The sequence below is a fragment of the Solanum verrucosum genome, unplaced genomic scaffold (genome assembly GCF_900185275.1).
Source record: "Solanum verrucosum unplaced genomic scaffold, falcon-dt-bn FXZP01000289.1, whole genome shotgun sequence".
In the NCBI taxonomy this organism is placed as follows: Eukaryota; Viridiplantae; Streptophyta; class Magnoliopsida; order Solanales; family Solanaceae; genus Solanum; species Solanum verrucosum.
In genome coordinates, this window is record NW_026020016.1 from 615,272 (window position 1) to 634,096 (window position 18,825).

The following is an 18,825-nucleotide window of genomic DNA, read 5'->3' on the forward strand; positions in this document are numbered from 1 at the left end:
TACATAAATATGTTTTTTTACTTGATTTCAGTTGGTATCTATGTTCTTCAATTTTGAGTGTGCACTAATAAATATTTAAATTTGTATAAAATTGATCAAGTAGACACACATGTTCTACATAACATAATACAAATAAGACGCCACATAAGATTCAAAATTGTCAAGTGTATATACACATATACACACCCTATACATGTTATTCTCCCAGTTTCATTTTATGCCTCAGTTGAAATTTAGAGAATCATCCAAGAAAATTTAGTAGTTTTTAAATATTTTAAGTTATTAATTTTTATAATTTATAGTATGTTTTACATATTATTTTTCAATAACACATATTAATCTCTATGTCCTAATGTACATGGTACCAATAGAATTTTAAGAGTCAATCATATTTTATATTAATCATTTTTTTGTGTTTTTTTAAAAAAAATATTTTAAGTTGTTAGCTATCGTAATTTATAAAAATAATTTACATAATTTTCAAATATTCAAAAGATAAAAAAGATAAATAAATTAAAACGAAAAGTTATAAAATTACACAAATGTCCTCGGCTAGAAGTATGCATGTCAACAGAGAGATGTTTTAGTTCCAACGTGTCACATAACATATTTAACACCACAAGATTTAAAGAAAATTTTAATAAATTTGACATATATCAATAATAAAACCACAAAATTTAAATTTTTATTTTATTTTTCTAAACTTCATTTTAATACAAAATAAGTCATACAAAGACCTGCAATGAAATTCTGTCATATTTTTAGGTGAATTGGACTGATTTGAAGGGAAGGCAGTGCAAGACTGAGAGGGTGCTAAGATTTAGAAATCTATCATATCTTCATCTGATCATATATATAAATATATAAATGGCTTAAGTCATATGCAGCCCATTAAAGTTGTCTTCATATTTTATTTGAACATCTCAATTTATCTTTGTGAATTGATTTTTTCAGGCAAATATTTATTACTTATCTATTGTAATTGTGATAAATGATTACTAATGAGAAAAAAATAAAGGTAACAAATAGAAATTTTGATGCTATTCAAATAAAAGAAAATGAATATTTCCCCATTGTTGATTCGTTTATTATAAAGAAGAAAAAAGAAGAAGAAAAGAGTGGTTGTTCTGATGAGTAGAAGGGGAAGAATTTGGGTGAATTGACAACAATGTAACTATTAAAAATTTTTAAAATTTTGAATCTAAATAATCTATCATTGTTAATGTATGATAAAGAAGAAGAAGAAAAAAAGAAGTAAAAAAGACGACGTCGGGGGTTCTAAATTCTGATGGGTAACATGGGAAGGTTTGCGTGGGTGGAGCTCCAAGGAAGAAAGGAGCTTAGTTTCCAATTATTGTTCTTTCACTACAAGAAAACTGTGTATTACATGGGGATTTTTCCTAGGGAAAATTTTCGCAATTATTTCATGCGGATTTTCTTGCAAAAGTTTTAAATTCCTCAATATTAGAATATATTACCTACGAAATGTATATTCCCAACAAATTTCTCAGGTAAGTCCACAATACAAAATCATACAAATATAAGGGTCCACCATGTAAGTAAAAAGAAGATATATGGCTCAACCTACCTTGAGTGAGAAGTAAAAATTAAAAATACAAAATAGACACTCCGCTTAAAGTTGAACAATTTATCTGTTTCGATTAAATAGCAAAATATATGATATTTTTTTATTTTTGAAGAAAAAAATAATCTTCTTAACTCCGAACTCTTATTAATTTTTCACATGAATATCACTTTTAATGATGTCTTGGAAAAGGAAGTTGATTGTGTAGAAGAGAAGGGTCTAAACTCTAACTTAACCATTTTGATAAGTTTTAAGTGTGCAGGAGGTGACAGCTTCATCGTTACATCCCCACTCCGGGAAATTTTTCTCTATCTAATACAAGTTTTGGACGAGGTTTTTGAACAAAATTTTGATAGGCGAGAGGTGTAAGTACCGCAAGGTGTGAAGCGATCTCATACTAAATGAAACGACTTTCGTCATCTAGGTCTCGGTCGGGGGTGACTTTTAACTTATGGTCCCATTCTTCCCTTAATTCACGATCGTTGCAGCTTAATTAATCCCCCATGTGTTGGGATCTGAACCGTGGTGGTGCTCTTTTACAGTTTTTTCTACATAAGCTCCTCCACTTCTGGAACTGAAAAAGTCTGATGTTTCAAAGCTTTCGTTACATATATTAATTAATTAATGTTGACACTATTTCATCTGGTAAAGTGTTGATACATGAAGCAAACAATTTTATTCATAGTAATCCTGATAAATATTATGATTTTCGCGTAAATTGATTCAGTAGATCAGAAAAGAACTAAATTAGATAATTAGGATATTTAACTATAGGATTGGTTTATTTAAGTAATCGCTGGACATCAGATTTTGAAATGGACAAATGTCACAAAAATAAATATGCACCGAACCAACCCGGAGGGATTAGTACCGGAGATGAGCCTCGTCATGATTTTAATGTAATTAAAATTAATCTTCATTAGATCTCAAAATCAATTTATCGATTAAGTAATATCTTTACAAAATAATAATATTTCACCTATATTAATTTAATGAAGTACTGATTATGAAACGCAGGAGTAATAAGATTCTTGTTATTGTTATCCAATTTTTACTCTTTCTAATAATACTAATTTGATATATTCTTTTAATATATGGTCTCGAAGATAATTTATTTTAATGTATTCTTGTTTATTGTTTTTGCAATTAAGTGGAATCGTTAAAATGGGCTTAGCCCATGGGGCCGGCTCAATCCAATCCGTTATTGGGATAGGGTTGAGATAGAATTTTTCAAGCTCATTTAAAATTACGGTTTATAAGTCCAGTCTATATAAGCTCTTGGCCCTTGAGGCTTGATCGGGTCTGGGCTAGGATCGGTTCATGGGCCAAAACTTTTTATTTAAGGGTAACTTTAAATAATCTCACTAGTATATAATCTAATTACTTAAATACACACTCTGTTGTAATATTATGAATCTTACCAGATCTTGGTACATCCAAATGCATGAATCTCGAAATATATGAACTCAAAATTAGGTTAATTTGTTCTAGATACACTCTATCCAAGTATTCGCATGTATCTAGGATACATAGACAAATATCGCCCCCTCGCTTCCCTCTCATCTTGCGTGTCACTCTCTTGTCTCACTCATGCATCTGGTACGAGAGATGCATGCTAATTACACTAAATTTTTTGCTAGTGTTATTGAAACAACACTATTGTTTGTCATATTTGATAAAATCTTCTCATTTTCTTGATATTATAGAATTATAAATTTGAATAAAGAACAAAAGAAGGGCTAATCCGTCCCAATCCTCAACACTTCTAGGGTTGGATTGGATTGAGCATTTTCAGATCATTCCAAATGAAGGGTCGCCCCGCCCTAGCCCTTCAAATTCCTTTAACCCCGAGGCTTGAGGCTGGACCGGCCCTTTTTGATAGGTCTACAAATAAGTATCAATTACTTCCTCTGTTCAGTTTTAGTTGTTAAATTTTAATTTAACACCGGTTAAATAATTAATTATTGTTATAATAAATTTATTATCTTACCCCTACTAATTGATCTCAAACATATTACTTACTACACTCTTCAAAGAGATTAACGCAATATTATAAATTGAGCGTACAATTTAAAAAAAAAAAAAAACTACCCTTCCTTCATTTGTCAAAAAAATTGACAAATAAAAATAGAAATCAAATTAGGAAACATCTGACAAGTAAATCCAAACGAAGGACCACCCGATATCGTGGATCCGCCCCTGGACAGAAATCCCAACCTGAGCTACAGCTGCATAAGAACAAGGCCGGCCAAGTCTTGATCAGCTCTGTTTAGCCTAAAACATTTCAATATATGTAAAACCTTCAATTTGTTCCCTCAGCAATTCGAATAGAATAATGCTGTAGTTAAGAGTGTCCTCCTCCTTCCACTCTCCTTCAAGCTTTGAGGCCGCATTGGTGGGGATGGGTTTCCCCCACCAGATAGTTCTGGCTCGGAGGTCAGTCCTTCAAGCTTTGATGAATTCTTCGATCACGAATCCACAGAAGTGGCTCTCATACAAATTACAACTACCATTACACAAAAGGGATGGAAGAAAATGAAGTACATTGAATTCCAAAACGCATATAGAGGACAGAAACAAAACAAATTTAAACCATTCATAAGCTGATTAGTGTCTGTTATTTTTATACAAGTAGACACAAAAAGCTTTATCCGTTACATCATTCAGATGTAACTGAACGTGAACTATAGAGCTATTCCCCGCGGGTAAACTATCGAGATACATATCATAAACTTATTTAGCTATAGAAGGTATTAAAAACTGGACTAACTCCACGTTCACGTGATAGCAAAAACCAGACAATACCTCCACATGTAGGCCACTTCGTTTACCTTGAAGTCTGATCAATCCGCTTCCATCCGAGAAGAGTATGAAGATGTTGTGCTGGTTTCCAGTTACCCTGAAAATCCCACTGGTGTCTCGTGTATGACGACTCTTTTCACTACCACGTACGGGGAGCAGTTATCAGGATATCATCTATAGCACCGTCTTGTAAGGAAGACAACTTAATTACACGTAAAATAACACTTGCCGATAATATCTATCTAACAAAGATCAGTGCATGAAACACTTTATTCACTACCTAACATACGAAACTTAAGGAGGATGTGCTAGAAATGCCTACTCCTTTTGGAACCGGAACCATTTGATTGTTGATCTTGAATGTTCTGCAAAGGGAAGTAACTAGCATCAGATTCCAACAATGCAGCATCAAACGGATTCTGGATAGTTTTCGTCGGCCAGTTTAGTCCAGAAGCTGTTGGTGGCGAAGGAATTTGTGGGACTGCCCAACATGTATCTGCCACCTCAGTGCTAAAGCACTCGTCACCTGCAACTTCAGCGTCAGCATCTCTTAAGAATGGAGAACTAGCTGATTCTCCAAGCTTTCCGTTGTCTGCCTGAGAGATTTCAATTGAAGGGAAAACTGAAGTTAGGTACCACAGCGAATTCCGTTTGATACAGTAAAAAATGTTGATAGCCATTTGGAAAGAGTCCCCGACTCATACAAGCATGAAATCCAATCTAGAGTACAGGTAGTCATCAAAGTGACAACTTTTCCATCAGGAAATCACAGATAGATGAAATAACAAATATGATACGACATGATAATGTTTTAAACACTCTCAATTTCACCAGTGTTATCCTCGCCAAATAATGGTAAGGTGAAACTCCATCCTACAGCATAGAGATGATCTTTTGACAGCCATGCAACTTTTCCTCAAAAGATGTAACCAGAAGTCTGTAACACACTTATCTCGACAGCCCATTCAACTTTTCCCAAAAGATGTAACCAGAAGAATGAATAAAACCGAAGCACGAATGTTACACCAACAAAACACATCCTGACGCTTCCACGTCCCCATATAGAAATGAAAATCATGCATATACCTTGTTGCTACATGTACACACAATGACATGCATGTAACAGAAGCATACAGTGGCGGAGCCAGGAATTTCATAAAGGGTGTCCAGAAATAGCACAATAAAAGCTCTTTTCAAAAACTAGAACTAGTGAAGATTCGAACACACGAGCACTCCCTCATTCCAAGGAGGTGAAACCACTGGGCTACAATACCTTGTTGTAGTAAGGGTGTCCAAAACATGTTATTTAATCATTTTGTGTATCATTTTACTTGTATATACGATATTTTTTCCGACTCAGCTGACCACCATGTGGCTACGCCACTGCATACAGACCATACACCAGCAGGAGAAGCCGTTCACATACACAGTGCACAATTCTACATTTGGATGATGAAAGCCACAATACCATCATGTATAATAAACGCAAACATAAAAGGAAATGTGAACCTCCTTATCAAGAGAACAAAGGAAAAGGTAACCTTAGATTGTCCATAATCCATGTATCCGTAATTCTGATTGAAATCACCCATTCCAAGATACTGATCAAATTGCCATTGTGGAATGATTCCAGCTGCAGAACCTCCAATCATTGGAAGTCTACTAGGTGCAAAATTCCCATTCCCATTAGTATGGACAGGTAATACACCTTCAGATGGAGTAACTGATGACAGAGGAGAAACACTCTTCGGAATTGGAGGAGATTCTTGCTCCGCGACCTTCTGGATAGAAGGCGACTTTCCTGAGGATGTTGATGCAGAAGGACCGAGAGGTTCAAGTCCCACTTTGACTCCGGTCAGCAAGAACCTCTGGTGAGATGAGACATAAGCATTGACGGTGTGAATAGAAATGTCGCATTTTCTGCAGAGCAAAGCCCTATCCTCGAGGCAAAAGAAAAAGCCAACAGTTTCCTGTACAAAATAAATCTCTTACTAATAGTATAAATTGAAAAAAAAACAGGGAAATCGGCATGAAGAATGGATAAATATAGTAAGTATATTTTTTATTTCGTGATCAAGATATGTCAACATGATGAGAATTCACTGAAGAAGGTGGACAACTCTGTTGGATCTGATAAACATAACTGCTTTGGCGCCACAAGCTATTAAAAAATCACAAGTACAGGTTAAATCACGTAAAAATCGCTTGTTCTAAGCAAAATCACATGCGACTTAGAAAGGTCATTCAAAATCCTTGAGCACTATTGCTACAGAGGAAGTTGAGTAGTCTTCGGCAGCACTACAGTTTGCGAAGCACATACTTAAGTTACTAACGAATGTTAAACGATAAGAATATTATATACAGATGTACACAAAGGGGCATGTAGTCAGATATGATCCTAACACATTAAGCATGTATTTTTTTTCTTTAATTTAGAGTTGTCATTCTGGGGAACAAGGGTTCAGGAAGGATTTTGAATTGCAAAATTCAACCATATGTTACGAAGCACGAAAATTTTCACAGTTGTTATTTGGAGACGACGTGTAGTGTGTTCCGTTTTAGCTTTCTCTTCCTGTCCAGAGTAAATCGCCCCTTCCCTCCTCTCCCCTTCTTCTCCACTCCTACCTTTCCTTCTCTATCATTCATACGACAAGGATAGGTCAATATAAGAACAATTAACCTAAATAGCGTCCCACCCACCGGCTTAAACTAAAAATAATCGACGGATGTATATATGTAATCCATGTTAATATGTCTATAACCATTCCATATAATTTATGTATACCGGCTAGGAAAAGTTTGTAGTAAAGTAGTAAACTGTGAATCCGACCAGCTATTTGTGTAAAAATCCCTTAACACAACATTAGGGTCTATCACAATACCAAACCATAGACCCTCTTCTCTTATTATTATTATATATATATATATATATATATGTATCCTCTTACTCTAGACATGCTTCGTGCTATGCCCCATGTTTTGCTCAGTTGCTCTAGGAGAAAATTTTCATAAATTGCTCTCACCTTCAAATAATGCCAATCAAATTGCAACTTTGCAAGGACAAAAGAAGCTAAAATTATCCCATAGACCTTGGCTGCTTACCATTAGTACTCTATTTGAATGGACTCAAGACACTGGTGACACCCCTTCGTCGAAAAATTTACAATTTTTTAGTTAGGTTAAAATTTTAGTTTTTGATATTTCGACACTCGTTCAGCAAAAAATTTGACTCAACCACGGGCTCTACGCTCTAGAGTGTTGGCCTCTAAAAGTAAAGGATCCATCATCAAGAATACACACCTTGTACATTCCTCTGTTACTCGAAAAGTAAAGGAACACAACATCGCGTGCAGAATATACTAAAAGTAGCACATTGAACTTGACATGGCTGCCTGATAAGTCAAGCAGAGAAGAGCAAGTAAAACACAAAGTTCTCATAACTGAGCTATCAGCATGCTAGAAACTGGTGTAACAAGACTTGGACAATGGAATATTATATTTTTGAATGTCTAATATACTTGAGAGAAGATGAAATGCACATTGCAAAAGAAAATCTCTCTATACTATGACCAAAATCTCAGGTCCTATACCCCTTTGAACTCATTTTTTAAAAATTTTGTATACTTTTTGGCTTACGTGACACTCCGTGAAATCACGGAGTTGAGGAGTGAGAGATATCTGAATGCCACGTAAGTAAAAAAAGTGTGCAAAATTACAAAAAAAAAATTAGGTTTAGGGTAATAGGATCAGTTTAGTTAAGTTGGGATGCGTCTCTGAAATTTTGGTCAATAGTCTGGAACCTCAATTTAATTTAAACTTTGATTTGACATGCTTAGAACTACAAATTCAAAACACATCTTGCTATATAATCTTGCTATATAATCCCTTTATTTGTTTTTATTTAGACATTGTACGACCTTTAAAAATAATGATTAATATAAATAATTTACTACAATACTCAAATATTAATTGATGTATAGTTCAAATCTTGAAGATATAAGCAGAGGTGTATCTAGAGGGGGTGCTGTGGGTTCACGTGAACCCATGCTCCCCTCTCTAAATCATATATAGTAGTGTTATATTTTTAAAAAATATTTAAATATAGATGTGTGCACCCATGTTCAAAGTATCATATAAAAATGCGATGATGATTGGGTGCACTTCTCTAAGTGAGAGATAAAAATTTAAATCTCTTATATCTATCTTGTTTCTTTGAGTAACACTTTTTCAAGTGGTTATCAGTTACACTTTTGTTTCAACTAATTTTTCTTTTTTTTTCCTTTATTCTTTCAAAATTTTCAAGTGCATTACATTGAGAATTCCTAAAAAATTTAGCATTGTAAATTTTTTATATAATTAAATCAAATGTGTATATTAAAATTTAAAACTAGTAGTATTATATATTTTGGATCTATAATTTTTAAACTTTAATATTCATATTAAAAACTAAAAGTCAAATCGATCAAATTTATATTAGAGATACATTTTTTCGTAATCGTGCACCCATTTAGCCGAGATCCTGGATACGCCTCTGGATATAAGGAGCCATTAATGCTTTTTAGTAAAATATGAAGAAAAAATAAACAATAATAATAATTGACTTTTTCCAATACTAAAAAATGACTAGTAAACATAAAAATAAATATAAAAATATCTATTTTGAAATAGCAGCACATATATCTTTGATCTAAGATCAAAAATTTTACTTTGTTGAATTTCGTAGTAAATCAAAATCAGATAAACAAACCGACCGAGACATAAAAAGAAAGTTTACTTGGCATATGTCACACTTTGGCATGGGTGAAGATGAAGCAGAAAGAGGTACTCTTTGATGCTTATTAGCAAACTTATTTGCAGCATGAACTTTATCATCACAATACCAACAAAGTGCTGCTTCATCAGCACAACATAATACTTTTGCCTCTGCTACCTCACACGCATTACATTGAATCTTCATCCTTTAATTATTTTTTTTCCAACAAACAAAAAAAACAACTTTCACCACCAAATTAAAACACACAAGCGAGATCTAACAAAGATCTGCTAGTGAAATATTGGTGGAAACCTAAAAAGAGTGTATGTTTGTGTTTGTGTAAAAGCAGTATGAACTAAAAGAAAAAAAAATTGTCAGACACCACCGCCCAAAACATAAGGGGGGTTTGTAATGGGATTTATGCTTTATGTTTCCAAAAAATGTTTTATTTTTTTATTTTTTATGTTATAATGTTTTTATTTTATTATATTTAGTAGAAAGGCGGTTTATATATACGTGTCATGTGTTAGAGTATGTGACGCAGTGAGGTGGCACGGAAAATTAGGAAATATTGTCAGTGTCACATACTCTAATAGAGTTACAAGTGTTTGTGGTGATTTGTGGGTAATGCTGGAAGTTACTTCGTACTGAAGAATATTGTCCAATCCTTGTAAGCGCAAATTCACGTGGGACTTTTTACATGTAAGTGACACATATATAATACCCTGCGTTCTAATTTACATGAGTTAGTTTGACTTGATATAGATAGTGACGGAGTCAAAATTTTCAATAAAGGGTTCAAAATTTGAAGAAATAGACACACGAAGTAGTCGAAGGGGGTTTGAATCTACTATATATATCAAAAAATTATTTTAACCATATATAAATAATATAATTTTTCGTCGAAGGGGGTCTGGATGAATCCCCTCACTATTAGGTGGCTCTGGCACCGGATACAAAATTTAAAAAAGAAATAATTTAAAAAAAAAATTATAATCTAAAATAAATTATAAATATTTGTGTGATTAAAAATTATCTCATTAACAGTAAAATAAATATTTTAAAATTAAATTATTATTAAATATAAAAATATATTATTTAAAAAAAAATAAACTTAAAAAGAAAGTAAATTATATAAATTTATGTATAAAGTGAGAGTGACATTCAGGAGATTGTCTGTTTGCCCAATTGCCTGTTGGTGCTCCGCTGAGGCAACTTGTCAATATTATATACTGATGAAGCGCCCGCGTGTATACGGCCTGCGACCGAAACTATTTGGAGCGGGCAGTCCATAGTATAATTTATTGTCTATGGAGTAAATCATTTAAGAGTCATTTGGGGGTGAGGTTGAAACAGGGTTGTCTTAATCACTAGGTCACTAAAGTCATCACTTGGGGCCTCATATTTTTGGAGGCCTTCATTTAAAAAAAAAATACTTATACGTATTATTAAAAAAAATTATATATACTTTTAAATTAAAATAAAAATGTGTAAGAAGTAAAAAAGAAATGCCGTTAGTTTTTCCACTTTTCTAAGGGAATGAAACATATTTTGGGAATAATTTCCTTCTGTGGGAAATTGACCCTATAGTATTATTAGCTTATATTCATCTTTTTTATTCTCAATATATATATATATATATTTATTTATTTATTTTATTTTTTTTAAACAAACTAACTAAAATTCAAAATTCAAATTTATTCAAACGAAATAACTTATTTTGCTAAAAGCTACTGCAGTAACTAAAAGCAAACTTCAACACTCTTCCTTTGCTTTAGTTACTGCAATTGAAAAAAATGCTCCTTCTCAATTTTTTCTTTGGTAGTTGATGCTGGATTTTTTTCATTGTTTTTGAACTTGCAAAATTTCTTCTTTTGATTTTGTTCTTCAAAAACACATGTGATGGCATTGTCTTGTGTAGAAGTTTTTTTGAAAGTGTTTTAATTTGAACTTTTGTATGATTTGCAGAGAGAGGTTATAAGGGTTTTTCTTCCATCCCAACCTCACATATCACATAGGTTTCAAAATATGGTTTTATTCTCACAGACCAAATTTGATTGTTTTCGTCTGTGAAAATTTGTGGTGATTCAAAGAGAGCCTGCTGCTTGCCATTATTTTTGGTTAAAAATTGATTTAGAAAAGTCGTTGTGTTGAAAACAACACGGCTTGAAAAGGTAGCCTTGATAGGTTAAAATGGGTAGCCCCGATGGGTTAAAAAGGTAGCCCTTACTGGTTAAAAATGCATGGTAGTTCTTTGGAAGATTTCACAGATCCCTTAAGATCAATGAAGCTCTTGATACCACTGTTGGTGTTTTTTAAAAATGGGGCAGCACAAAAAGATTGAAAATGTCTCTCAATGGATTGAAATGACTTTCAATGATTATTCTCAATATTGAACTCTCTCCTACAATTTTTTTTGATTTGTTGTTGCTTACAAGTTATAAAAGAATAAAATTTGCTTTTGAGTGGCTTCTTCAAAACCTCAAGAAGTGCAACTTGCAATCATTATATTGAAGGAACGCAACGCTATTTCGATATTATTATATCAACTTATCAAATTCGTGTTGGGTTTTGTTATTCTAACTTTATTTTATAATTTTTTTCTTGTAAACTTTATTATTGTTGATATTAAGTATATATATAGTCTTGTTTTGAACAATTTGAAGCATATGAAAATATTTTTGGTTTCTTATTTAGTGGTTAAAATTTGAGATCACTAGATGATGAATTTTAAAAAAAATATTGTATTAACGTTGAACTTTCTTTAACACATAATAGTTATTCTTATATTGATGATTTATATTTATTTTTTTGAATTAAAAGTATTAAGAGAAATAATACAAGTAGAAGATAATGATCTAATGGAAATACTCAATCAAATAAAAAGACTTGATTCTTTTCCTAATGCATATATTGCTTATAGAATAATGTTAACAATTCATGTAATCGTTGTTTCAGTTGAAAGAAGTTTTTCGAAACTAAAATCGATAAAATCTTATCTAAGATCAGCAATGTCTCAAGAGAAAATGAATGGATTAGCTATATCATCAACTGAAAAGGAATTACTAAAACAAATCGATTATAAACAGTAATTAATGACTTCGTATTTAAAAAAGCTAGAAAAGTAGATTTCAAATAAAAATATATATGATGATTCTTCTTCTTTTTTTAAATAAAAAAAATAAAAAATAAAATAAGGTCCCATTTTTAAAGTTTCGCTTTAGGCCCCCAAGTCTTGTTAAGTCGGCCCTGGGTTAATCATCGGAGCATGGTGCAAAAGCTAATAATAAATCATGTTGATGAAATATTAGATGGCAAAGAAAATTATGCTAAAAATTAAAGTATATCACTCTCTTTGTTTTCGTTTATGTTGCATAGTTTGGATTATAAAAAGTTAAACAATTTTGATGAGAATACACAGTCAAATTAGCTATAATTAAATGTTAGTTAGAAAGTTAGTTACATTGCAGTTAGTTAGGCATCACGTTTGTTACTAGAGTTTTGTTATAATGCAGTTAAGATTAGAATCTTCTAGAATTCCCCAAGTAGTGATTGTATATAAAGGATCACATTGTAATGCTTATATTTTTAATTCACTTTCAATAAAATTCACAGCTTCATGCAATTCTTCTCTAACTTCAATTTTCTCCATGTGAGCCTTCATCAATGGAGTTTTTCATTTACTTCACAGATTGTGTTGTTGATATTCTCATGGTATCAGAGCAGGAAATTGCTCGCAAGTTTTGCTCTGTATCAAATCCACTTCGCGAGCTCATTTCTTCTAGTTACTCATTTTTTTCTGATTGAATAATTGCATTCTGAATTCATTTATTGTTTCTACCATTTTTTATCTTCCTTTGATCGATTGGAGTTTTTCTCTTTTTCGATTGGCAAGATTGGATCTGTAGTTTTGTTGTTGTTGTTGTTGTTTGTCTGCTGTTAATTGCTTCTCTTTGCGATCCTTGAAACACCATGGTTGATATACACGTTGATCCTACTTCAAGTTCTTCTCATCTTCCAGTTGATTCTATATCAGTTCAAATGGATTTTCTAGCCCTTTCTACCTGCACTTATTGGAGAATGTTGGATCCTCTTTATTACCTACTGTGTTTGATGGTGGTGGTTATAGATCCTAGAGAAGAGTTGTCCTTAGAGCCCTATCAGTGAAAGGCAAAACAGGATTCATTAGTGGAACACTAGTGCGACCTGATCCTACTGATCTCGATTTTCTACAATGGGAAAGATGTAACGACGTGGTAACATCTTGGATCTTAAATTCATTGTACCCTAATTTGCGTGACAACCTGCATTATGTGAACAATGCTAAGGAGGTTTGGGCAAAGTTGGAAGAAAGGTGTGACCAAACAAACAGATGCAAAATGTATCAGCTACAAAAGAAGATAAATGACCTCCAAGGTGCTTTAGATATTACTGGCCATTACACGAAAATGAAGAAGTTATGGGAAGAGATGAACACTATTGATATCAGTTCCCATTGTACCTGTATGTGCACTTGTGGTGGTAAGACTAAGTTGTACAAAGCTAAACAGGACATATGATTTATACATTTTTTTTATGAGGCTTAATGAGATGTATACGTCCATTAGAGGCAATATCCTCATGATGAGCACACTTCCTAGCATGGCACAAGCCTTTGTCATTCTATCCCAAGAGAAAAAATAAAGGGAGGTGAAGCCTCATAACCACACAGTGTTGGACTCCACCTCACTGAATACATATGGCCAGTTTAACAATGGTACAGGATTAAAAAATCCCACGACTAATTAGGGGAGGTGGAAATGGCTTTGGTAATTTCAACAACAATGTGTTTAGAGGTAGCTCTAGCACTAACATGTACTCCTTATTCAGTGACTCTGTAAAAGATCAGGACACACAAAGGACAGGTGCTACAAACTTCATGACTACCCATCCAACTCAAGGTTTCCAAAGGGAAAAGGTCCAGGTTCTGCAGGAAATGTGTGTGTTTCTGAGATGAATAAGCACCAGAGTAAGGAAGACCCTAAATTAAATAGGAAAATGCCATTGAATTTGTCTAAGGACCAATATGAACAATTGCTTAATCTTTTGGGAACCTTACAAGTTGGAAACTGAGGTCCTAACTCAGATAACTCGGACAACATGATGAATGGATTTGTAAACTTAGCATGTATACTTGCTTGCTACTCTTCTATAAATGAAATGGGTGATCTATCTTGTAGGTGTGTTAAACTTGTTTTATTTTAAAAATAAGAAACTGACAGGTTTTAAGAGTCGTCACTTAATTTTTAAAGATTAAAAAACAGAAAATCGGATGAAAATATTAAAAGGGTTTGGGGTTCATATTAACATTTCGGGAAGGATTTGAAAGCACCCGAAATGTCCGCTAACATGCAATTAAACATGCATATTTCGTTTAGAAATAAACAAACTCAAGACTTGAAATATTTTTTAGGAGAAAGGAAAATAGTATAAGGGGTTACTAAAGTAAATTATTTCAAAGTAATTTAAGTGGAAGACAAGTGTAACTATTTAATTTTTTAGAAAATACAAGTAATTATTACAAAATGGTTATCTTTTGGGGAATTGATTAGGAAAAACCTTAAAATTAAATAAACACATAAAGTACATAATAGCAAATAAATAGAGAAGGAAGAAAGATTTGGGCCCATGTCTGATTCTGTCCACCTAGGCCAGTACTTGGGCCTAATTTCATTTTGGACCTTATACCCCGTTTGCACCAAGATAAGCTAATTTCTCCATCAGGGGCTGACCCTCATAGGAGGTATCGGGTGCTCGAGCACCCATTAACTCGACGAAAATTTTGTATATGCTTATATAAACTACTGAAAAAATATATATAATCAATTTGTGAGCACCCACTGAACAAAAAGGGCTGACGGGTGCTTTGGTTCACAGAACAAAGTTAAAGCTTATGTTGATACCCTCTACTTTGAGGGTTTGAATCCCGGCAAACTGATTTTTTTTTCATTTTTACTCTTCTTTTTATACCTATTCATTGTTATTTGCTTGGTTTTTTTTTTTTTTCCTTTCCAATTTATTGTTTGTTCATTTTTCTATTTTTAATATTTCATTTACCAAGTTAAACTGTAAAAATATAAGTTTTTAGAAGGAAACCTTTCTTGACAATCAATTTTATGTTAAAGGAAGTGAGCACCCATAACCTTCAAATCATAGATCTGCCACTGTTCTCCATTGGGCTTTAGGCCCACTTCTTGCATTTGGTACATGTCCTAATAACTAACACGAGATAATAATAAATAAGTGGGCCTAGGCCCAATAATAACAAAATGCAATTTCTGAAATTCGAAGGGGGCTTCTCTGGCCCATTTTCCCACTTTTCGTATACACTAGAGGTATACTAGTGTATGCAATCCCGTAAATCAGCTCTGAACACATGTACATCGAATTAATGGACTTATTCTTCGGTTCCACTTGCTGGCTGACTCAAAAGGAAGGATTTGACCCTTTACGGCTCTCTCGAAATGCGGGGAAAGGAAAAAGGAGTTCATGATGAACTCGGACAGATTTCACATGCAAGAAAGGAAGATAAGAATTAGTGCCCGAAAATAATAAGAGTAACAATATATCTAAGACAATTTATCAATTCAACTCTTATAATAATATATGGCAAAATAAACTCGGTCGAACTATACAACGAAGAATGTTACTGACCCAAATCCCGCTAATAAACAAAGTAATGGACATTCAAGCTACTGTTCCATATAAGTGCATTAAAAAAAAGAATCCTAATAGTATAAACAAATTGACTAATTAGCCTACTATGCGATGAGCATTACAGATGATTAGCATTATAACCAAAAAGCATTCCAACAACTTCCAGGTTCTAAGAAACGAATGAATAATGGAATGCCATTCAAAACGAAAACAAGATGGAAACACAAGAAGATGGAAGCATGCTAGAAAATTATAACACATGATATGATATGATATAACGAAATTGATCAGACCCGAAATCAAGCGAATAGACCAATAAATGCAAACTTGGATATGACATACTTGTTACTTTCAAAGATGGATAAAATATACACTAACTTGATCATGAATTAAGTTAAAACCAACTCATTACTATTATCAAAGCAGACCCTTTAGAACCTCGAAATCGAAAAGATATAAAGTAAACAAGTTTTATTTTTTCACCTATTAATTTTGCAACAGAATCGCACCATCAAAGAGGAAAGACGACATAGTTTATTCACAAATTTGCAGATTGAATCGACATTAAAGAAAAACCATAATAAATAATCTGAATGAACCAAATGAGGCATTGCACATACTGAACATTAAGGATGGAAACAAATAGACAGGAAGCTGCTTCAAGAACCTAAAAATTACGACTATTTCTTGATTACTAAGAGGTTCGAGTTTATCCAAATACTTACTGACAAATATTTCAAAAGCCAAACATCCAAAGTAAGCAGAATCTAAAAAAAAAAAAAGTAAGACAGGATAGCAGCTTCGCAACCTAACAAATTAAACTAGAATGACGAAATCGGAGGATAGAAATAACAAACTAGCTAAATCCAGAAAACAACAAGAAAATATCACATAAACTCACCGAGTTAGCTAGTTTCTAAGACTCTCATATCTTTTCGAGGACAAATATCAACAGTAACAACCTAAATGAGAACATATTATACTTGAAGGCTACAGAAAGCAAATTCAACATCCAAAAAATAAAATGAAGAAAAACCACCGGATAAACTCAAATAGTGAAACAAGGAATCAACAGAACTAGGACTAAAATGGCAAACCTTAAGCTCAATATTGAAACTAGATCATGAAGTCTCATAAGGACACGTATAACATATAAAGATACCAAGAACTCAATGACAAATAGCGGCAACACAGGCCTTAGATACGCTGGAATCGTCATTTCAAAATATAAAAGACGAGAACATATTATAAAGGAGGAGGTGTTACCATCTTCCGGACAGCGACTGAGACGAAATGAGCCAGCGATCACGATCTTCCTACCACAGAACTCAAATACGAACAGCAACAAGGAACCTGGGTAGAATCTCGAACTCAAACAAAACTTGGGGGAAGCGGTAGCAAACAAAATAGAAGACCACCGCCCAAAACAAAAGGGGGGGTTTGTAATGGGATTTATGCTTATGTTTCAAAAAATAATAATTTATGTTATATGTTTTTATTTTATTATATTTTATATTATATTTATAGTAGAAAGCCGGTTTATATATACGTGTCATGTGTTAGAGTATGTGACGCAATGAGGTGGCGCGGAAATAAAGGGAATATTTTAGGATTTTTTTAATTCAATTTTTGTTCAGAATTTTAATTTTTATTATTAAAAAAAATAATGATGTGGCCGAATAATAATTGATCACGTGTAAAAAATGATTTTGTAAAATTACTGTTAAAAAATAATGGCATGAATGAGCATTTTCTTAAACGGTAATGGCATAGATGAGCCAAATTTTTAACGGATGACATAAATGAGCCTTTTCTGAAAGTTCGATGACATATTTGAGGTTTTTCCCATTAAAAAGAATGAATTCAGGAATAATAAGATCTTAGTTTAGTTAAAGATGTATTTCTGAAATTTCAATCATAGTCAAGGACTACTTGTACCTTATCCCTGTGAAAATTGGTATGTAAGAAATACTTGAGAGGAGATTCCTACACTATAACTTCTTGTAATGACAACGCCATCGACATATACAATAAGGAGAACATTCAAGTTGCAAATTGCCTGTAAAAGATTTGAAATGATCACATTTGTTCTTTTTGCAAACTACCTTGCTAATTTTTTTCAAATTAAGCTCGAGGATAACGTTTTAAGTCATACACGAACTTCTTTAAATGATGGACTTTTCAATACTTTTCTTGAGCAACAAAACTAGATGATTGCTCCATATAAACCTCTTCGTGGTAAAAATATAAGAATTTATCGAAAAATACCTTTTTCAAAATATAAAAATATCGTAAAATATATCCCGAATCTAAAAATGTTTTTGATGTCGAAAAATTCCTCCTTCCTCCGAATACAAAAATACAGATACATTAATACAAAAATAATCTCAATTTGAAAAAGGTTTCCAACGCCTCACCATTGACTGTTGTTATCAGTGTTTTAAAAGACGGGGCGGCGTGAGACGGGGCGATGCATAGGGCGAGAAGGAAGCCCTAAGAATCTTTAAATTTTTAATTTATAATATAGTATAATAATATAATAACACGAAATTATAAAAATACATCATAGTTTGAAATAATTACAAATATGATTAAGAAAACTCATAGAAAATAAAACTTCTAACATGATTATACAAGTATAAATAATCTAATATCTTAACTTTCTAATAATAAAAGAATCATTATTTCTAAAAATATTATTTTTATCATACTATACAATTTACCTCCCTAAAAGAAAATAATCAATAAAACTTACTAGTATTATAATAAAAACATCACTCCATTATGAATAAAAATAAAATTATTTTCAAATAGCTAAATAAAATACGATAATTTTGAGACATGAAAATCAATGATAAGTGAAAAAGTAAATTTCGCTATGTATTTTTAAAAGAAATATTACGTAATGTATAATCACCCCCACAGTGTTACCAAATAGTAAAGATACGATACTACGACTTGTTATTTGAGTTACTCTCAATCTTCTTAT

At 32.7% G+C, this 18,825-nt stretch overlaps 1 protein-coding gene across 1 annotated transcript; it reads right to left on the reverse strand.

Annotated features, from left to right (window-relative positions):
* Nucleotides 1–4,647: 4,647 nt before the first annotated feature.
* Nucleotides 4,648–9,344, reverse strand: LOC125820896 (B-box zinc finger protein 22-like). The gene is made up of 3 exons (XM_049500321.1): nt 9,162–9,344; nt 5,929–6,357; nt 4,648–4,983 (listed from the first exon to the last, which is right to left on the reverse strand). The coding sequence occupies exons 1-3, from the start codon at nt 9,342–9,344 to the stop codon at nt 4,696–4,698; spliced, it is 900 nt and encodes a 299-aa protein (XP_049356278.1). The 3' UTR covers nt 4,648–4,695.
* Nucleotides 9,345–18,825: the final 9,481 nt, after the last annotated feature.